This window comes from Passer domesticus, chromosome 13 (genome assembly GCF_036417665.1).
Source record: "Passer domesticus isolate bPasDom1 chromosome 13, bPasDom1.hap1, whole genome shotgun sequence".
Classification (NCBI taxonomy): domain Eukaryota; kingdom Metazoa; phylum Chordata; class Aves; order Passeriformes; family Passeridae; genus Passer; species Passer domesticus.
The window spans coordinates 15,980,405-16,001,206 of record NC_087486.1 but is presented as its reverse complement, the minus strand read 5'-3'; the positions used below and the strand labels follow the sequence as shown (position 1 = coordinate 16,001,206).

The following is a 20,802-nucleotide window of genomic DNA, read 5'->3' as shown; positions in this document are numbered from 1 at the left end:
CACAGGGAGAAAATGACTCGCAGAATTTTGAAATGCCTTGAAGGATCTTTCTAGGAAATAAAGTGTCTAAACAACTTCTGTTTTCACCAAAGGAATTAGGGTCTTCTCTTTATTTCAGTCCAACATATTTTTTCAATGGTTAAACTCACAGGTATGTCAGTTTACAACGTTAATCTCTAAAACCTCAGTAGAGAACTGCGTGAGGGAGATTTTCTGATTTTTTTGTGCATCACAGACATTATTAAAATAACTGGTTTTTGTAGATGGGTTGGCAGTCCTTCTCTAGAGGAACAGGCTCAGTACAGTGATCAGTCCATTTCACAGGAGAAAGGGCAAACATGGGAATGGAAATGCTCGAACACAAACACAGAAAATCATGCATGGACCGCTTTCTAGTCACATCAAGAAGCTTTGGGATTCAGGGAAAGCAATGACCAATCTGAATCTCATTTTTTTTTAAGTTCTTCTTAGTAAGAGCCTGAATGAGAGTTGCAGGACTCCAGGTGCATCTTCAAAATACAGTTTATTGTATTGAAGATGTTACAGCAGTCCAGGTTCATGGCCAGTGGAGCCTCTACCTACAGCTGTCACCTCCAGCTCCAGGCAAGCCTGAAGACCCTTTAATTTTAGTTCTAATGCATTATATACTTTTCTTTGCTGAGCATCTTAATACATAAGAACCAATCTATATCTTAACTTCTACCTGTAGCCTATCATAGCTACTATAATTACAATATTCCTGTTACTAATATCCGATAATTAAAAGTTACAGTTTCAGCTAGAAGTTGTTTTTCAGTTGTTTTTTTTTTTTTTTTTTTTTTGCAGTGGAAATTTCTGAGACCTTTTTTCCACTTGCAACATGGACAGGTCTGTTTGCCTGTGCTATCTTTCTGCTTGGTAAAAACATTGTCTGTTTGTGGTGGGTTTATCCTTTGCTCTAAGCCATAAAAAACCCCTTCTAACTAACATACTCTTTGACTTCTTTGTTATCCAGAAATACTGGCCCAGACATTCTTTTCATCTGTATCAAAACTTGCTTTCATTTCTATTCATTCTCCAGAGTCTACATTCAAAAATCTTTCTGCCAAGCATACATATCTGTCAGACTTTCTTGGCAAACTTTCATCCTTCCCAACACTTCCTGACTCCACCTTACAATAATTGAGTTTTAGTATTTGTGGATTTTACCTTCAATGCATTCAATCACAATGAACATGTTTGTACAGCTCTGTTCAGTTACAGTCCACCCTAACACTGCTCGTGCTGCTGTATTTCCAAGGCAATCCTGAGCTGACAGAACACCCAAACCGTTCTTATACACCAAAGGAAGGTTTTGTTGTGCATTTTCTTGCTTTAAGAAAGACAACACTGCTGTTGTCAAAGGGCCCAAATCTCCTCCTTCCCTGCTGGGCTGGAGCTGCCTGTGCTCCAATGGCTGGGTGGGAGCAACTCCCTGCTTCACCAGGCAGCACTGCTGAAGCATCTGCACATACTGAGTGTCTGAATGAACAGGCATGTCTTGTCGGTCACAGTGACAGGAAAGCAAAGCACAGAGAGAGCACATCTCAGACAGAGACATCCAGAATCCAGCGAAGAAAGGGTCTGGTGCTACGTGATATAGCACCTCATTACTGACAATATCCTTGACTTTCCGAAGTGCAAAAAGGGCTTTTTGCATTTTATTTGCTTTTTTGGCAGGGGGGATATGATTTGTCTGGCCAACTGTGACATTGTTTAAAGCTCAGAATAAAAACATCCTATGACTTTTCAGACAGCAAGAGAAAGAGGCACATAGCTTTGAGTCCTAACCAAATACATAAAGCCCATTAGAAATGGCAGTAACAGAGCTGAAACAAATCACTAAATAAGTGACAGAACCTTGGCTTCATTTCCTCCCATCATTGCTCCTTAGAGGGGAGGACTGTGTTCATTCTGAAGAGAATTTGAAGAAAGATGGTGGAACCAAGGGCAAGCACAGATTAATTCTGGAGCAACCATTGTCACATGTTCCATCCTGGATCCCCTCCTCCCAAGAGCCATGAAGCCTTTGGCTGTGCAAAGCCCATGTTAGTTAAAGGAGAGATCATTGAACTGTCCTGCAGAGAGAGTCCCAGCAGTGTCTGGGGCCATGTCCTCGGTGCTGACAGGGACACTGGGGAAATCCTGTTCCTCATCCTGGCCCTGGTCCAGCCTAAAGATGATGTGGAGTCCAGGAGGACAGAGCCCCATCCCTCTGCAGGAGAAACCGAGCAGAGATTGGGCAATGGTGACAGCAGGGGCATGCCTATGAACACTCTGCCGGCTGCATCTCCACGTTCAGGAACTGCACCCATCAAACATTGCTTCAGGCAAGGGACACAGTGGGAAAGTAACTCACAGAATTTTTGAATTCCTTGCTGACGCTTTCCCAGAATTAATGTCTCTACAAAGAATTCTGTCTCCACTAAAGCAGTCAAGTGTTGTCTTTATTTCAGTCTAACACAATTATTCAGTTTCTAATCCCACAGTTATACTAACTTACAAGGTTAAACTGCATCACTTCAGCACATCACAGTGCAAGAGGGAGGCTTTCTGATTATTTCATGCATCACAGACATCATTCAAACAATCAGTTATTCTAGATGGGGTGGCAGTCCTTCTCTAGAGGAACAGGTTCACAACAGTGCTCAGTCCATTTCAGAGGAGAAAGGGCAAACATGGGAATGCAAATGCTCCAACACAAACACAGAAAATCATGCATGGACAGCTTTCTAGTCCCATCAAGAAGCCTTGGGATTCAGGAACAACAAAGGAAAAGACCAATCTCATTGATTATTTTCAAGTCCTTCTTTACTCTTCCTCTCAATAATTAGCTTGTCGTATTTATGGAGTTTTCCTTCAATGCATTCAACAACAATGAACATGCTTCTACAACTCTGTTCATGTACAGTCTACCCTAACACCGTTTGTGCTCCTCTATCTCCAAGACAATCCTGAGAAGACAGAACAACCAAGGCCCTCTTGCTAGCCAAAGGAAGATTTTGTTGTGCATTTTGCAGCTCTCCTCTGAGTCAGATTAGGATGAAGACATTGCTATTGCAATAGGATCCAAATCACCTCCTTCCCTGCTGACCTGGCACTGCCTGTGCTGCACAGGCCGGGTGGGAGCAGCCCACTGCTTCACCAGGCAGTAATTTTGAAGCATCTGCAGATATTCAATGTCTACACACAAAGCTCACATCTCAAAAAGGAACATCCAGAACCCAGGAAAGAAAACCTTAGTGCATACATGATATTGTGACTCAATAGCCACAACTTCCTTATATTCCTGGAGCTCAAAGAGGGCCTTTTTGCATTTTAGTGAGGATATGATTTGTATGGCCAACAGTGTCATTGTGCTAAACTCAGAAGAAAAAGACCCTCTGTCTTGTCAGACAGCAAGAGAAAGCAGAAAATAGCTGAGACTGCTAACCAGATACATAATTCCTGTTACAAATGGCCCTAGCACAGGAGAAACCCATTACAAACTTAGGGAGACAACCTTGGCATCTATTAATTCCCTAATAGTTTTCGGAGTGGTAGATATTAATTCCAATTAGAATATGCAGGAAATAGGTTAAACCATTTACACACACAGATATACACTGGATGTATCACTATCACATGCTCCAGACTGGATCCACACATACCATGGGTATTGAAACCTCTGATTCTGGAGACCCAGCTAGTTAAAGGACAGAGCGTTGAACTGTCCTGCAGAGAGAGCCCCAGCAGTGTCTGGGGCCATGTCCTCGCTGCTGACAGGGACACTGGGGAAATCCTGTTCCTCATCCGGGCCCTGGCCCACGGCGCAGTGCTGAGGGGGCAGGCTGGGCACGATGGGCTTGAGGAATTTGAACTCGCTGTTGCCCGAGCCCGTGGTCAGGCTGATCTCGTAGCAATAGGCGCGGGGCAGGGTCCCTGCAGCGGCTGCATCGGCCAGGCCGCTCTGCAAGGTGTCGGCAGCATAAAGCACAGGGCCAGCCTTCAGCTCCTGCCTCCCGCACACCTTGCGAGCCACCAAGACGGCGATGGAGACGAGGAAGAGCAGTGAGACAAAGACCAAGGCAATGATCAAATAGGTGGTCAGGGAGCCGCCCTGGTCCTCGGAGGCCGGGCTGCTGTGCGGCAGGCGCACCTCTGAGAAGTCCTTGAGCAGGAGAGCGCTCAGAGCTGCCGTGGCTGACAGCGGGGGCTTGCCGTTGTCTCTGACCAGCACAACCAGCTTCTGCTTCACGCTGTCTCTCTCTGTCACCGGCCTCCTCAGACGCACCTCCCCGCTTTGCAGGCCCACGGAGAACAGCCCTGGCTCGCTGGCCCTCAGCAGTTGGAACGAGAGCCAGGAGTTCTGGCCCGAGTCCGCATCCACGGCCACCACTTTGCTGACCAGGTAGCCCGCCTCGGCCCACACGGGCACCAGCTCGCTGGAGCCTGGGCTGCTCTCCTGGGCTGGGTACAGCACGAGCGGGGCGTTGTCATTCTCGTCCAGCACGACCAGGCGGACGGTGACGTTGGCTCGCAGGGGAGGAGAGCCCGCGTCAGAGGCACTGACCGTCACCTCCGTCTGCCTCAAGTGCTCGTAGTCCAGGGGCCGCAGCACAAACACGTGCCCCTTCTCCGAGTCCACAGACAGGCAGGAGCACCAGGGCCGCTCCGCCCCTTGCTCTGCTGCCAGGGAATAGCTCACCTTGCCATTCAGCCCCACGTCAGCATCTGCAGCGCTCACGGCTCCAACAAACACTGCGGCCGCACTGTTCTCACGCACGTACATGGTGTAGGAGCTCTGGTTGAAGACGGGGGCGTTGTCGTTGACATCCGAGATCTCCACGGTGAAGGTCTGCGTGGTGCTCAGAGGAGGCCAGCCCGCATCTGCTGCCGTCACACTCACGATGTACTGAGGCCTCTCCTCCCGGTCCAGCGCGCTCACTGTCACCAGCTCATAGTAATTCTTATAGGCTGCCCGCAGGGAGAAGGACAGCTCATCCTCCAGGGCACAGGAGATCTTCCCGTTGGCACCAGAATCCCGGTCCCTGACCGTAAACAGGGCAACCACCGTGCCGGGCACGGTGTTCTCGGGCAGGGGACTGCTGAAGGAACTGACCACCACCTCTGGGGCATTGTCATTCACATCCACCACCTCCACCAACACTTTGCACATTGCTGACAGGCCCCCTCCATCTGTGGCTCTCACACTGAGCTCATGATGCTCTGCTGACTCAAAGTCGAGAGGTTTTGTGAGTTTAATTTCACCACTTATGGCATCAATCACAAATGCTGAGTCACTCTGACCCACTGCCTGGCTGAGTTGATAGGAGATGTCCCCATTAACTCCTGCATCTGGATCAGTTGCCAACACAGTCAGAACAACAGAGCCTTCTGGCATGTTCTCCAGAATCTTTCCTATGTACTCTTCCTGTGTGAATTTGGGAGCATTGTCATTTACATCTAGAACGACAACGTCGATTTCAGTGGTCCCACTCCTGGGAGGAGAGCCTCCATCCACAGCAATGACACTGAAACTCATCTCTGCTTGCTGCTCCCTGTCTAGTGGCTTTTCTAAAACAAGTTCGAGATACTTCTTGCCAGCAATCCCAGTCTTATAGGAGACACTAAAGTACTCATTCTCGGGAAAGATGCTGTACTCCTGGACTGTGTTGCTGCCAATATCGAGATCTTGAGCACCCTCGAGCGGGAAATGTGAACCCAATTCGCTTATTTCAGGGATCTTAAAAGTGACTCGTTCCTCGGGGAAGACGGGTGAGTGGTCATTGATGTCCTCCAGAGTCACCTCGACGCGAAAGAACTGCAGGGGGCCGGAGAGCAGCAGCTCGAAGGGGAGCATGCAGGTGGCGGACTGGCCGCACAGCTGCTCCCGGTCCAGCCTCCCCGCCACCAGCAGGCGGCCGGAGGCGCGCTCCAAGCGAAAATGCTGCCGGCCGTCCTCCGACACCAGGCGGGCGCGGCGAGCCGAGAGCTGCGCCGGCGGCAGCCCCGCATCCTCCGCCAGCTTGCCCACCAGGGAGCCGCTTTCCGCCTCCTCGGCCACGGAGTAGCGGATGGGCTCGGCGCGAGCGAGCGGCAGCGACAGCAAAGCACACACACAAAGCACTTGCCTTGCGAGCGCCATGGCGCGGCGGCGGCGGCGGCGGCGGCGGCCGGTGTCGGTCTCTGGGCGGCTGTCCCGGGCGATTCCCCGCCGAAAGCAAGCGGCCAAGTGCGGCGCGGGCGCCTTCCCTCGCTGCCTCAGATTGCGGCCGGCGCTCCGCAACCTCTGCAGCCGGGCTGTCCCGGCAGCGGGGGACACGGGGCAGCGCTCGCTGCCGCAGCCGCCGCCACCTCCGCCCGGCTGCGCTGGGCTGCTCTAAGCTGGGCCGGGCCGGGCCGGGCCGGGCCGGGCTCGCTCGGGCTGTGCCGCTCCGGGCTCGGCCGCCTCCGCTGCCGCAGCCGCTCGGCGCCGCCTTGGCCGAGGGCACCACCCAGCGGTGCGCGCTGGGACTGCAGCCGCCGCCGCCCGCAGCCCGCGCTGCCGCTCGCCCCGGCCCGCGACTGCGAACCCGCCGGGACACCGGGCCGGGAACCGAACGCCGCGGAACCAGGGCAGCCCAAAGACGAGCCTCAGCCCGCAACGACCGAGCCGCATTCCACCAAAGGAGAAACCGCACAGACATAGGGCGAGGGTGACAGCACGGCCATGCCAATGAACACTCCAGTGGATGCAACTCCACACTCGGGCGCTGTACCCACCCAACACTGCTTCTGTCAAGGGACACGGGGAGAAAAAGACTCGCAGAATTTTGAAATGCCTTGAAGGATCTTTCCCGGAAAGAATATGTCTAAACAACTTCTCTTTTCAAGAAAGGAATTAGGGCCTTCTCTTTATTTCAGTGCAACATATTTTTTCCATTGTAAAACTCAGAGGTATAGCAGTTTACAACGTTAATCTCTATAACCTCAGCAGAAAACTGAGTGAGGGAGACTTTCTGATTATTTCGTGCATCACAGACATCATTCAAACAACCAGGTATTCTAGATGGGGTGGCAGTCCTTCTCTAGAGGAACAGGCTCACAACAGTGCTCAGTCCATTTCAGTGGGTCAAAGGAGAACGGGCAAACATGGGAATGCAAATGCTCTGACACAAACACAGAAAATCATGTGTGGACACCTTTCCACTCCCATCAAGAAGCTTTGGGATTCAGGAAGAACAACTTACAGAGCAATCTGAACATCTTTGTTTTAAGTTCTGCTTGACTCTTCCTTCCAATAGCTGGCTTTTAATATTTGTGGATTTTTCCTTCAATGCATTCAATGACAATGAACATGTTTCTGTTCCATGTTACAGCCCTGTTCAGTTGCAGTCTACCCTAACACCATTTGTGCTGCTCTATTTCCAAGGCAATCCTGAGGGGTCAGAACACCCAAACCCTTCTTGCCAGCCAAAGGAAGATTTCCTTGTGCATTTTGTTGCTGTACTCTGGCTAGATAAGGAAGGTGAGACTGCTGTACTGAAAGGGCCCAAATCTCCTCCTTCCCTGCTCAGCTGCAGCTGCCTGTGCTCCACTGGCTGGCTGGGAGCAACTCCCTGCTTCACCAGGCAGCACTGCTGAAGCATCTGCACATATTCAATGTCTGCATACAGAGCTCCCATCTCACACAGAGACATCCAGAACTCAGGCAAGAAAGGGCCTCGTGCTCACATGACATGGTCACTCACTACTCAGAACTTCCTTGCTTTCCTGAAGCATAACAAAGGCCATTTTGCATTTCAGTGAGGACATGATTTGTTTGGCCAATACTGACATTATCCTAAAGCTCAGAACTAAAAGCTCCTCTGTGTTGTCAGACAGCCAGAAAATCAAGAGCATGGCTGTCAGTGGTAAGCACACACTTAAAGCCTGTTACAAATGGCAGTAAGAGAGCTGAAACAAATTACTAAATAAGTGAGTGAACCTTGGCTTCTCTTATTTCCGTCATGGTTTATGGAGTTGGAGATATTAATTCTGGATCGAATTTTCAAGAAATTTGGTAAACCAATGGCCAATATAGATATAATCTTGAGGAATCATTGCCCTATGCTGCAGACTCGATCCCCTCCACCCATGGGTCATGACTCGGACGGCTGAGCAGACCACAGCAAGTTAGAGTGTTGAACTGTCCTGAAGAGAGAGTCCCAGCATCCAATATTTTTCAATTGTTAAACTCAGAGGTATTCCAGTTAAAAATGTTAATCTCTGTGTCGTCGGCACAATACAGCGTGAGGGAGTCTTTCTGAATATTCCATGCATCACAGACATTATTCAAATAACAAGTTTTTATAGATGGGGTGGCAGTCCTTCTCTGGATGAACAGGAAAAACAATGCCAATACAGGTCAGAGAGTAGAAGGAGAAAGGGACACTTGAGAATGCTCTACCACAAATGGACACAGTCATGTGGGGACAGGTTTCTCTTCCCAAGAGAAAAACACTGAATTAAAAAACAAGAATGAGAAACAAAACTCAAAGTCCTGTTTTCAAGTTCTTCATTTGATCTTCACAATATTGTCTTTAATGGACATGTGGCGTTTTCAAGCCCAGACAATGGATATGTTTTCATGACTCTGTGCAGTTATAACCTGTCCAAGCTCAGGTTGTCCTGACACTGCTGTACTTCCAAGGCAATCCCAGGGAGACAGAACACCAAACCCACTCTGATAGGCCAAGGAAAGAATTTGTCGGGTGTTTTGCTGCTCTGCTCTCTGCCCTGAAAGGATCAAAACTCCAGCCTTCTTGCCTGCACAGCTGGAAATGACTGCAGTGCAATGGCTGCATGGGAGCAACACCCACTTTCACTGGGCAGCTCTAGTGAAGCATCTGCAGATGCACATTGGCCATGCAGAGAGGTGCACTGAGAATAAAGAGAAACACACAGAGCCCACACACCTCAGACAGAGACATCCAGAACCTCAGAGAGAAAAAGTCCCGAGCTAACACAACATTGTAACACAGTATTCAGAACTACCTTGCTTTGGTGGGGAAAAGAACTGTCATTTCAGCAAGTGTCATAGTAGTGCACACAACTGTGCCACTGAGCTTTAACAAAGAATAAGCAGTCCAATGTCTGATCTGAAAGCAAGGGAAACAAGAGCATAGTTGGGAGTGCATTCTGAAAGCCTACCAGAAATGACTGAGACAGAGCTGAAATATATTATTGTCTGAAGGAATAAATCTGAGGGATTTTTTTTCCTTATTTGTGTATTTGGAGGGGAAGACAAATTTTACTCTGACTTAGAATTTGCAGGATACTAACTATGCCAATTTGGAACACATTGACTCTTGAGGAACCATTGCCACATGCTGCAGCCTGGATCCCCTCCTCCCAAGAGCCATGAAGCCTCTGGCTGTGCACACCCAGCTAGTCAAAGGAGAGAGCGTTGAACTGTCCTGCAGAGAGAGTCCCAGCAGTGCCTGGGGCCATGTCCTCGCTGCTGACAGGGACACCGGGGAAATCCTGTTCCTCATCCTGGCCCTGGTCCAGCCTAAAGATGACGTGGAGTCCAGGAGGACAGAGCCCCATCCCTCAGCAGGAGAAACCGAGCAGAAACAGGCTGGTGGTGCCAGCAGGGGCATGCCAATGAACTGTGTCCTGGTTGCATCTCCACGTTCAGGAACTGTGCTCACCCAACATTGCTTCAGGCAAGGGATACAGTGATAAAGCAACTCACAGAGTTTTGAAAAGCCTTGACTACGCTTTCCCAGATGTAATGTCTCTACAAATAATTCTGTCCCCACCAAAGCAGTCAAGTGTTGTCTTTATTTCAGTCTAACACAATTTTTCAGTTCCTAATCCCATAGTTATACCAATTTACAATGTTAAACTGCATCACTTCAGCACATCACAGTGCAAGAGGGAGGCTTTCTGATTATTTTGTGCATCACAGACATCATTCCAACAAACAGTTATTCTAGATGGGGTGGCAGTCCTTCTCTGGAGGAACAGGCTCACAACAGTGCTCAGTCCATTTCAGAGGAGAAAGGGCAAACATGGGAATGCAAATGCTCGAACACAAACACAGAAAACCATGCATGGACAGCTTTCTAGACCCATCAAGAAGCCTTGGGATTCAGGAACAACAATGAAAACACCAATCTCATTGATTATTTTCAAGACCTTCTTTACTCTTCCTCTTAATATTTAGCTTGTAGTATTTATGGAGTTTTCCTTCAATGTATTCAACAACAATGAACATGTTTCTACAACTCTGTCCAGTTACAGTCTACCCTAAAAATTTGTGTGTTCTTGTATTTCCAAGACAATCCTGAGAAGACAGAACACCGAAGCCCCTCTTGCAAGCCAAAGGAAGATATTGTTATCCATTTTGCAGCTCTACTCTGATCTACATTAGGATGAAGACACTGCTGTTGCAAAAGGCTCCAAATCACCTCCTTCCCTGCTCAGCTGGCACGGCCTGTTGTCATGGCTGGGTGGGAGCAGCCCCCTGCTTCACCAGGCAGTAATTCTGAAGCATCTGCACATATTCAATGTCTGCACACAGAGCTCCCATCTCAAAAAGAGACATCCAGAACCCAGGCAAGAAAACCCTAGTGCATACATGATATTGTAACTCAATCCCAAAACTTTCACACTTTCCTAAAACACAAACCGGGCCTTTTTTACATTTTAGTGAGGATATGATTTGTATGGCCAACAGTGACATTGTCCTAAACCTAGGAAGAAAAAGATCCTCTGTCTAGTCAGACAATAACAGAAAGAAGAAAAAAAGCTGAGACTCCTAACCAGATACATAATGCCTGTAAAAAATGGCCATAGCAGAGGAGAAACCCATTACAAACTTAGGGAGACAACTTTGGCATCTATTAATTCCCTAATAGTTTTTGGAGTGGTAGATATTAATTCCAATTAGAATATGCAGGAAATAGGTTAAACCATTTACACACACAGATATACACTGGATGAATCACTATCACATGCTCCAGACTGGATCCACTGATATCATGGGTATTGAAACCTCTGACCGTGCAGACCCCAGTTAGTCAAAGGAAAGAGCGTTGAACTGTCCTGCAGAGAGAGCCCCAGCAGTGTCGGGGGCCATGTCCTCGCTGCTGACAGGGACACTGGGGAAATCCTGTTCCTCATCCGGGCCCTGGCCCACGGCGCAGTGCTGAGGGGGCAGGCTGGGCACGATGGGCTTGAGGAATTTGAACTCGCTGTTGCCCGAGCCCGTGGTCAGGCTGATCTCGTAGCAATAGGCGCGGGGCAGGGTCCCTGCAGCGGCTGCATCGGCCAGGCCGCTCTGCAAGGTGTCGGCAGCATAAAGCACAGGGCCAGCCTTCAGCTCCTGCCTCCCGCACACCTTGCGAGCCACCAAGACGGCGATGGAGACGAGGAAGAGCAGTGAGACAAAGACCAAGGCAATGATCAAATAGGTGGTCAGGGAGCCGCCCTGGTCCTCGGAGGCCGGGCTGCTGTGCGGCAGGCGCACCTCTGAGAAGTCCTTGAGCAGGAGAGCGCTCAGAGCTGCCGTGGCTGACAGCGGGGGCTTGCCGTTGTCTCTCACCAGCACAACCAGCTTCTGCTTCACGCTGTCTCTCTCTGTCACCGGCCTCCTCAGACGCACCTCCCCGCTTTGCAGGCCCACGGAGAACAGCCCTGGCTCGCTGGCCCTCAGCAGTTGGAACGAGAGCCAGGAGTTCTGGCCCGAGTCCGCATCCACGGCCACCACTTTGCTGACCAGGTAGCCCGCCTCGGCCCACACGGGCACCAGCTCGCTGGAGCCTGGGCTGCTCTCCTGGGCTGGGTACAGCACGAGCGGGGCGTTGTCATTCTCGTCCAGCACGACCAGGCGGACGGTGACGTTGGCTCGCAGGGGAGGAGAGCCCGCGTCAGAGGCACTGACCGTCACCTCCGTCTGCCTCAAGTGCTCGTAGTCCAGGGGCCGCAGCACAAACACGTGCCCCTTCTCCGAGTCCACAGACAGGCAGGAGCACCAGGGCCGCTCCGCCCCTTGCTCTGCTGCCAGGGAATAGCTCACCTTGCCATTCAGCCCCACGTCAGCATCTGCAGCGCTCACGGCTCCAACAAACACCGCGGCCGCACTGTTCTCACGCACGTACATGGTGTAGGAGCTCTGGTTGAAGACGGGGGCGTTGTCGTTGACATCCGAGATCTCCACGGTGAAGGTCTGCGTGGTGCTCAGAGGAGGCCAGCCCGCATCTGCTGCCGTCACACTCACGATGTACTGAGGCCTCTCCTCCCGGTCCAGCGCGCTCACTGTCACCAGCTCATAGTAATTCTTATAGGCTGCCCGCAGGGAGAAGGACAGCTCATCCTCCAGGGCACAGGAGATCTTCCCGTTGGCACCAGAATCCCGGTCCCTGACCGTAAACAGGGCAACCACCGTGCCGGGCACTGTGTTCTCGGGCAGGGGACTGCTGAAGGAACTGACCACCACCTCTGGGGCATTGTCATTCACATCCACCACCTCCACCAACACTTTGCAGATTGCTGACAGGCCCCCTCCATCTGTGGCCCTCACACGCAATTCATGATGCTCTGCTGCCTCAAAGTCCAGAGGTTTTGTGAGTTTAATTTCACCACTTATGGCATCAATCACAAATGCTGACTCACTCTGCCCCACTGCCTGGCTGAGTTGATAGGAGATGTCCCCATTAGCTCCTGCATCCGGATCAGTTGCCACCACAGTCAGAACCACAGAGCCTTCTGGCATGTTCTCCAGAATCTTTCCTATGTACTCTTCCTGTGTGAATTTGGGAGCATTGTCATTTACATCTAGAACGACAACATCGATTTCGGTGGTGCCACTCCTGGGAGGAGAGCCCCCATCCACAGCAATGAGACTGAAACCCATCTCTGCTTGCTGCTCCCTGTCTAGTGGCTTTTCTAAAACACGTTCGAGATACTTCTTGCCAGCAATCCCAGTCCCATAGGAGACACTAAAGTACTCGTTCTTGGGAGAGATGCTGTACTCCTGAACTGTGTTGCTGCCAATATCGAGATCTTGAGCCTCCTCCAAAGGGAAATGTGAACCCGATTCGCTTGTTTCAAGGATCTTAAATGTGACTCGTTTCTCGGGGAAGACGGGTGAATGGTCATTGATGTCCTCCAGAGTCACCTCGACGCGAAAGAACTGCAGGGGGCTGGAGAGCAGCAGCTCGAAGGGGAGCATGCAGGTGGCGGACTGGCCGCACAGCTGCTCCCGGTCCAGCCTCCCCGCCACCAGCAGGCGGCCGGAGGCGCGCTCCAAGCGAAAATGCTGCCGGCCGTCCTCCGACACCAGGCGGGCGCGGCGAGCCGAGAGCTGCGCCGGCGGCAGCCCCGCATCCTCCGCCAGCTTGCCCACCAGGGAGCCGCTTTCCGCCTCCTCGGCCACGGAGTAGCGGATGGGCTCGGCGCGAGCGAGCGGCAGCGACAGCAAAGCACACACACAAAGCACTTGCCTTGCGAGCGCCATGGCGCGGCGGCGGCGGCGGCCGGTGTCGGTCTCTGGGCGGCTGTCCCGGGCGATTCCCCGCCGAAAGCAAGCGGCCAAGTGCGGCGCGGGCGCCTTCCCTCGCTGCCTCAGATTGCGGCCGGCGCTCCGCAACCTCTGCAGCCGGGCTGTCCCGGCAGCGGGGGACACGGGGCAGCGCTCGCTGCCGCAGCCGCCGCCACCTCCGCCCGGCTGCGCTGGGCCGCTCTAAGCTGGGCCGGGCCGGGCCGGGCCGGGCCGGGCTCGCTCGGGCTGTGCCGCTCCGGGCTCGGCCGCCTCCGCTGCCGCAGCCGCTCGGCGCCGCCTTGGCCGAGGGCACCACCCAGCGGTGCGCGCTGGGACTGCAGCCGCCGCCGCCCGCAGCCCGCGCTGCCGCTCGCCCCGGCCCGCGACTGCGAACCCGCCGGGACACCGGGCCGGGAACCGAACGCCGCGGAACCAGGGCAGCCCAAAGACGAGCCTCAGCCCGCAACGACCGAGCCGCATTCCACCAAAGGAGAAACCGCACAGACATAGGGCGAGGGTGACAGCACGGCCATGCCAATGAACACTCTCCCGGCTGCATCTCCACACTCGGGCGCTGTACCCACCCAACACTGCTTCTGTCAAGGGACACAGGGAGAAAATGACTCGCAGAATTTTGAAATGCCTTGAAGGATCTTTCTAGGAAATAAAGTGTCTAAACAACTTCTGTTTTCACCAAAGGAATTAGGGTCTTCTCTTTATTTCAGTCCAACATATTTTTTCAATGGTTAAACTCACAGGTATGTCAGTTTACAACGTTAATCTCTAAAACCTCAGTAGAGAACTGCGTGAGGGAGATTTTCTGATTTTTTTGTGCATCACAGACATTATTAAAATAACTGGTTTTTGTAGATGTGTTGGCAGTCCTTCTCTAGAGGAACAGGCTCAGTACAGTGATCAGTCCATTTCACAGGAGAAAGGGCAAACATGGGAATGGAAATGCTCGAACACAAACACAGAAAATCATGCATGGACCGCTTTCTAGTCACATCAAGAAGCTTTGGGATTCAGGGAAAGCAATGACCAATCTGAATCTCATTTTTTTTTAAGTTCTTCTTAGTAAGAGCCTGAATGAGAGTTGCAGGACTCCAGGTGCATCTTCAAAATACAGTTTATTGTATTGAAGATGTTACAGCAGTCCAGGTTCATGGCCAGTGGAGCCTCTACCTACAGCTGTCACCTCCAGCTCCAGGCAAGCCTGAAGACCCTTTAATTTTAGTTCTAATGCATTATATACTTTTCTTTGCTGAGCATCTTAATACATAAGAACCAATCTATATCTTAACTTCTACCTGTAGCCTATCATAGCTACTATAATTACAATATTCCTGTTACTAATATCCGATAATTAAAAGTTACAGTTTCAGCTAGAAGTTGTTTTTCAGTTGTTTTTTTTTTTTTTTTTTTTTGCAGTGGAAATTTCTGAGACCTTTTTTCCACTTGCAACATGGACAGGTCTGTTTGCCTGTGCTATCTTTCTGCTTGGTAAAAACATTGTCTGTTTGTGGTGGGTTTATCCTTTGCTCTAAGCCATAAAAAACCCCTTCTAACTAACATACTCTTTGACTTCTTTGTTATCCAGAAATACTGGCCCAGACATTCTTTTCATCTGTATCAAAACTTGCTTTCATTTCTATTCATTCTCCAGAGTCTACATTCAAAAATCTTTCTGCCAAGCATACATATCTGTCAGACTTTCTTGGCAAACTTTCATCCTTCCCAACACTTCCTGACTCCACCTTACAATAATTGAGTTTTAGTATTTGTGGATTTTACCTTCAATGCATTCAATCACAATGAACATGTTTGTACAGCTCTGTTCAGTTACAGTCCACCCTAACACTGCTCGTGCTGCTGTATTTCCAAGGCAATCCTGAGCTGACAGAACACCCAAACCGTTCTTATACACCAAAGGAAGGTTTTGTTGTGCATTTTCTTGCTTTAAGAAAGACAACACTGCTGTTGTCAAAGGGCCCAAATCTCCTCCTTCCCTGCTGGGCTGGAGCTGCCTGTGCTCCAATGGCTGGGTGGGAGCAACTCCCTGCTTCACCAGGCAGCACTGCTGAAGCATCTGCACATACTGAGTGTCTGAATGAACAGGCATGTCTTGTCGGTCACAGTGACAGGAAAGCAAAGCACAGAGAGAGCACATCTCAGACAGAGACATCCAGAATCCAGCGAAGAAAGGGTCTGGTGCTACGTGATATAGCACCTCATTACTGACAATATCCTTGACTTTCCGAAGTGCAAAAAGGGCTTTTTGCATTTTATTTGCTTTTTTGGCAGGGGGGATATGATTTGTCTGGCCAACTGTGACATTGTTTAAAGCTCAGAATAAAAACATCCTATGACTTTTCAGACAGCAAGAGAAAGAGGCACATAGCTTTGAGTCCTAACCAAATACATAAAGCCCATTAGAAATGGCAGTAACAGAGCTGAAACAAATCACTAAATAAGTGACAGAACCTTGGCTTCATTTCCTCCCATCATTGCTCCTTAGAGGGGAGGACTGTGTTCATTCTGAAGAGAATTTGAAGAAAGATGGTGGAACCAAGGGCAAGCACAGATTAATTCTGGAGCAACCATTGTCACATGTTCCATCCTGGATCCCCTCCTCCCAAGAGCCATGAAGCCTTTGGCTGTGCAAAGCCCATGTTAGTTAAAGGAGAGATCATTGAACTGTCCTGCAGAGAGAGTCCCAGCAGTGTCTGGGGCCATGTCCTCGGTGCTGACAGGGACACTGGGGAAATCCTGTTCCTCATCCTGGCCCTGGTCCAGCCTAAAGATGATGTGGAGTCCAGGAGGACAGAGCCCCATCCCTCTGCAGGAGAAACCGAGCAGAGATTGGGCAATGGTGACAGCAGGGGCATGCCTATGAACACTCTCCCAGCTGCATCTCCACGTTCAGGAACTGCACCCATCAAACATTGCTTCAGGCAAGGGACACAGTGGGAAAGTAACTCACAGAATTTTTGAATTCCTTGCTGACGCTTTCCCAGAATTAATGTCTCTACAAAGAATTCTGTCTCCACTAAAGCAGTCAAGTGTTGTCTTTATTTCAGTCTAACACAATTATTCAGTTTCTAATCCCACAGTTATACTAACTTACAAGGTTAAACTGCATCACTTCAGCACATCACAGTGCAAGAGGGAGGCTTTCTGATTATTTCATGCATCACAGACATCATTCAAACAATCAGTTATTCTAGATGGGGTGGCAGTCCTTCTCTAGAGGAACAGGTTCACAACAGTGCTCAGTCCATTTCAGAGGAGAAAGGGCAAACATGGGAATGCAAATGCTCCAACACAAACACAGAAAATCATGCATGGACAGCTTTCTAGTCCCATCAAGAAGCCTTGGGATTCAGGAACAACAAAGGAAAAGACCAATCTCATTGATTATTTTCAAGTCCTTCTTTACTCTTCCTCTCAATAATTAGCTTGTCGTATTTATGGAGTTTTCCTTCAATGCATTCAACAACAATGAACATGCTTCTACAACTCTGTTCATGTACAGTCTACCCTAACACCGTTTGTGCTCCTCTATCTCCAAGACAATCCTGAGAAGACAGAACAACCAAGGCCCTCTTGCTAGCCAAAGGAAGATTTTGTTGTGCATTTTGCAGCTCTCCTCTGAGTCAGATTAGGATGAAGACATTGCTATTGCAATAGGATCCAAATCACCTCCTTCCCTGCTGACCTGGCACTGCCTGTGCTGCACAGGCCGGGTGGGAGCAGCCCACTGCTTCACCAGGCAGTAATTTTGAAGCATCTGCAGATATTCAATGTCTACACACAAAGCTCACATCTCAAAAAGGAACATCCAGAACCCAGGAAAGAAAACCTTAGTGCATACATGATATTGTGACTCAATAGCCACAACTTCCTTATATTCCTGGAGCTCAAAGAGGGCCTTTTTGCATTTTAGTGAGGATATGATTTGTATGGCCAACAGTGTCATTGTGCTAAACTCAGAAGAAAAAGACCCTCTGTCTTGTCAGACAGCAAGAGAAAGCAGAAAATAGCTGAGACTGCTAACCAGATACATAATTCCTGTTACAAATGGCCCTAGCACAGGAGAAACCCATTACAAACTTAGGGAGACAACCTTGGCATCTATTAATTCCCTAATAGTTTTCGGAGTGGTAGATATTAATTCCAATTAGAATATGCAGGAAATAGGTTAAACCATTTACACACACAGATATACACTGGATGTATCACTATCACATGCTCCAGACTGGATCCACACATACCATGGGTATTGAAACCTCTGATTCTGGAGACCCAGCTAGTTAAAGGACAGAGCGTTGAACTGTCCTGCAGAGAGAGCCCCAGCAGTGTCTGGGGCCATGTCCTCGCTGCTGACAGGGACACTGGGGAAATCCTGTTCCTCATCCGGGCCCTGGCCCACGGCGCAGTGCTGAGGGGGCAGGCTGGGCACGATGGGCTTGAGGAATTTGAACTCGCTGTTGCCCGAGCCCGTGGTCAGGCTGATCTCGTAGCAATAGGCGCGGGGCAGGGTCCCTGCAGCGGCTGCATCGGCCAGGCCGCTCTGCAAGGTGTCGGCAGCATAAAGCACAGGGCCAGCCTTCAGCTCCTGCCTCCCGCACACCTTGCGAGCCACCAAGACGGCGATGGAGACGAGGAAGAGCAGTGAGACAAAGACCAAGGCAATGATCAAATAGGTGGTCAGGGAGCCGCCCTGGTCCTCGGAGGCCGGGCTGCTGTGCGGCAGGCGCACCTCTGAGAAGTCCTTGAGCAGGAGAGCGCTCAGAGCTGCCGTGGCTGACAGCGGGGGCTTGCCGTTGTCTCTCACCAGCACAACCAGCTTCTGCTTCACGCTGTCTCTCTCTGTCACCGGCCTCCTCAGACGCACCTCCCCGCTTTGCAGGCCCACGGAGAACAGCCCTGGCTCGCTGGCCCTCAGCAGCTGGAACGAGAGCCAGGAGTTCTGGCCCGAGTCCGCATCCACGGCCACCACTTTGCTGACCAGGTAGCCCGCCTCGGCCCACACGGGCACCAGCTCGCTGGAGCCTGGGCTGCTCTCCTGGGCTGGGTACAGCACGAGCGGGGCGTTGTCATTCTCGTCCAGCACGACCAGGCGGACGGTGACGTTGGCTCGCAGGGGAGGAGAGCCCGCGTCAGAGGCACTGACCGTCACCTCCGTCTGCCTCAAGTGCTCGTAGTCCAGGGGCCGCAGCACAAACACGTGCCCCTTCTCCGAGTCCACAGACAGGCAGGAGCACCAGGGCCGCTCCGCCCCTTGCTCTGCTGCCAGGGAATAGCTCACCTTGCCATTCAGCCCCACGTCAGCATCTGCAGCGCTCACGGCTCCAACAAACACTGCGGCCGCACTGTTCTCACGCACGTACATGGTGTAGGAGCTCTGGTTGAAGACGGGGGCGTTGTCGTTGACATCCGAGATCTCCACGGTGAAGGTCTGCGTGGTGCTCAGAGGAGGCCAGCCCGCATCTGCTGCCGTCACACTCACGATGTACTGAGGCCTCTCCTCCCGGTCCAGCGCGCTCACTGTCACCAGCTCATAGTAATTCTTATAGGCTGCCCGCAGGGAGAAGGACAGCTCATCCTCCAGGGCACAGGAGATCTTCCCGTTGGCACCAGAATCCCGGTCCCTGACCGTAAACAGGGCAACCACCGTGCCGGGCACGGTGTTCTCGGGCAGGGGACTGCTGAAGGAACTGACCACCACCTCTGGGGCATTGTCATTCACATCCACCACCTCCACCAACACTTTGCACATTGCTGACAGGCCCCCTCCATCTGTGGCTCTCACACTGAGCTCATGATGCTCTGCTGACTCAAAGTCGAGAGGTTTTGTGAGTTTAATTTCACCACTTATGGCATCAATCACAAATGCTGAGTCACTCTGACCCACTGCCTGGCTGAGTTGATAGGAGATGTCCCCATTAACTCCTGCATCTGGATCAGTTGCCAACACAGTCAGAACAACAGAGCCTTCTGGCATGTTCTCCAGAATCTTTCCTATGTACTCTTCCTGTGTGAATTTGGGAGCATTGTCATTTACATCTAGAACGACAACGTCGATTTCAGTGGTCCCACTCCTGGGAGGAGAGCCTCCATCCACAGCAATGACACTGAAACTCATCTCTGCTTGCTGCTCCCTGTCTAGTGGCTTTTCTAAAACAAGTTCGAGATACTTCTTGCCAGCAATCCCAGTCTTATAGGAGACACTAAAGTACTCATTCTCGGGAAAGATGCTGTACTCCTGGACTGTGTTGCTGCCAATATCGAGATCTTGAGCACCCTCGAGCGGGAAATGTGAACCCAATTCGCTTATTTCAGGGATCTTAAAAGTGACTCGTTCCTCGGGGAAGACGGGTGAGTGGTCATTGATGTCCTCCAGAGTCACCTCGACGCGAAAGAACTGCAGGGGGCCGGAGAGCAGCAGCTCGAAGGGGAGCATGCAGGTGGCGGACTGGCCGCACAGCTGCTCCCGGTCCAGCCTCCCCGCCACCAGCAGGCGGCCGGAGGCGCGCTCCAAGCGAAAATGCTGCCGGCCGTCCTCCGACACCAGGCGGGCGCGGCGAGCCGAGAGCTGCGCCGGCGGCAGCCCCGCATCCTCCGCCAGCTTGCCCACCAGGGAGCCGCTTTCCGCCTCCTCGGCCACGGAGTAGCGGATGGGCTCGGCGCGAGCGAGCGGCAGCGACAGCAAAGCACACACACAAAGCACTTGCCTTGCGAGCGCCATGGCGCGGCGGCGGCGGCGGCGGCGGCGGCCGGTGTCGGTCTCTGGGCGGCTGTCCCGGGCGATTCCCCGCCGAAAGCAAGCGGCCAAGTGCGGCGCGGGCGCCTTCCCTCGCTGCCTCAGATTGCGGCCGGCGCTCCGCAACCTCTGCAGCCGGGCTGTCCCGGCAGCGGGGGACACGGGGCAGCGCTCGCTGCCGCAGCCGCCGCCACCTCCGCCCGGCTGCGCTGGGCTGCTCTAAGCTGGGCCGGGCCGGGCCGGGCCGGGCCGGGCTCGCTCGGGCTGTGCCGCTCCGGGCTCGGCCGCCTCCGCTGCCGCAGCCGCTCGGCGCCGCCTTGGCCGAGGGCACCACCCAGCGGTGCGCGCTGGGACTGCAGCCGCCGCCGCCCGCAGCCCGCGCTGCCGCTCGCCCCGGCCCGCGACTGCGAACCCGCCGGGACACCGGGCCGGGAACCGAACGCCGCGGAACCAGGGCAGCCCAAAGACGAGCCTCAGCCCGCAACGACCCAGCCGCATTCCACCAAAGGAGAAACCGCACAGACAT

The 20,802-nt window shown here is 51.9% G+C and overlaps 3 protein-coding genes across 3 annotated transcripts; all 3 read right to left on the bottom strand.

Moving 5' to 3' along the window:
* Positions 1-106: 106 nt before the first annotated feature.
* Positions 107-6,708, bottom strand: LOC135280190 (protocadherin beta-15-like). The gene has a single exon (XM_064387959.1). It carries the CDS (start codon positions 6,143-6,145, stop codon positions 3,704-3,706), a length of 2,442 nt encoding a protein of 813 aa, XP_064244029.1. The 5' UTR covers positions 6,146-6,708; the 3' UTR covers positions 107-3,703.
* Positions 6,709-6,880: 172 nt separating this feature from the next.
* Positions 6,881-13,598, bottom strand: LOC135280187 (protocadherin beta-15-like). Its single transcript, XM_064387956.1, has one exon. The coding sequence runs from the start codon at positions 13,484-13,486 to the stop codon at positions 11,045-11,047; it is 2,442 nt and encodes an 813-aa protein (XP_064244026.1). The 5' UTR covers positions 13,487-13,598; the 3' UTR covers positions 6,881-11,044.
* A 700-nt stretch (positions 13,599-14,298) lies between these two features.
* Positions 14,299-20,785, bottom strand: LOC135280186 (protocadherin beta-15-like). Its single transcript, XM_064387954.1, has one exon. It carries the CDS (start codon positions 20,259-20,261, stop codon positions 17,820-17,822), a length of 2,442 nt encoding a protein of 813 aa, XP_064244024.1. The 5' UTR covers positions 20,262-20,785; the 3' UTR covers positions 14,299-17,819.
* Positions 20,786-20,802: the final 17 nt, after the last annotated feature.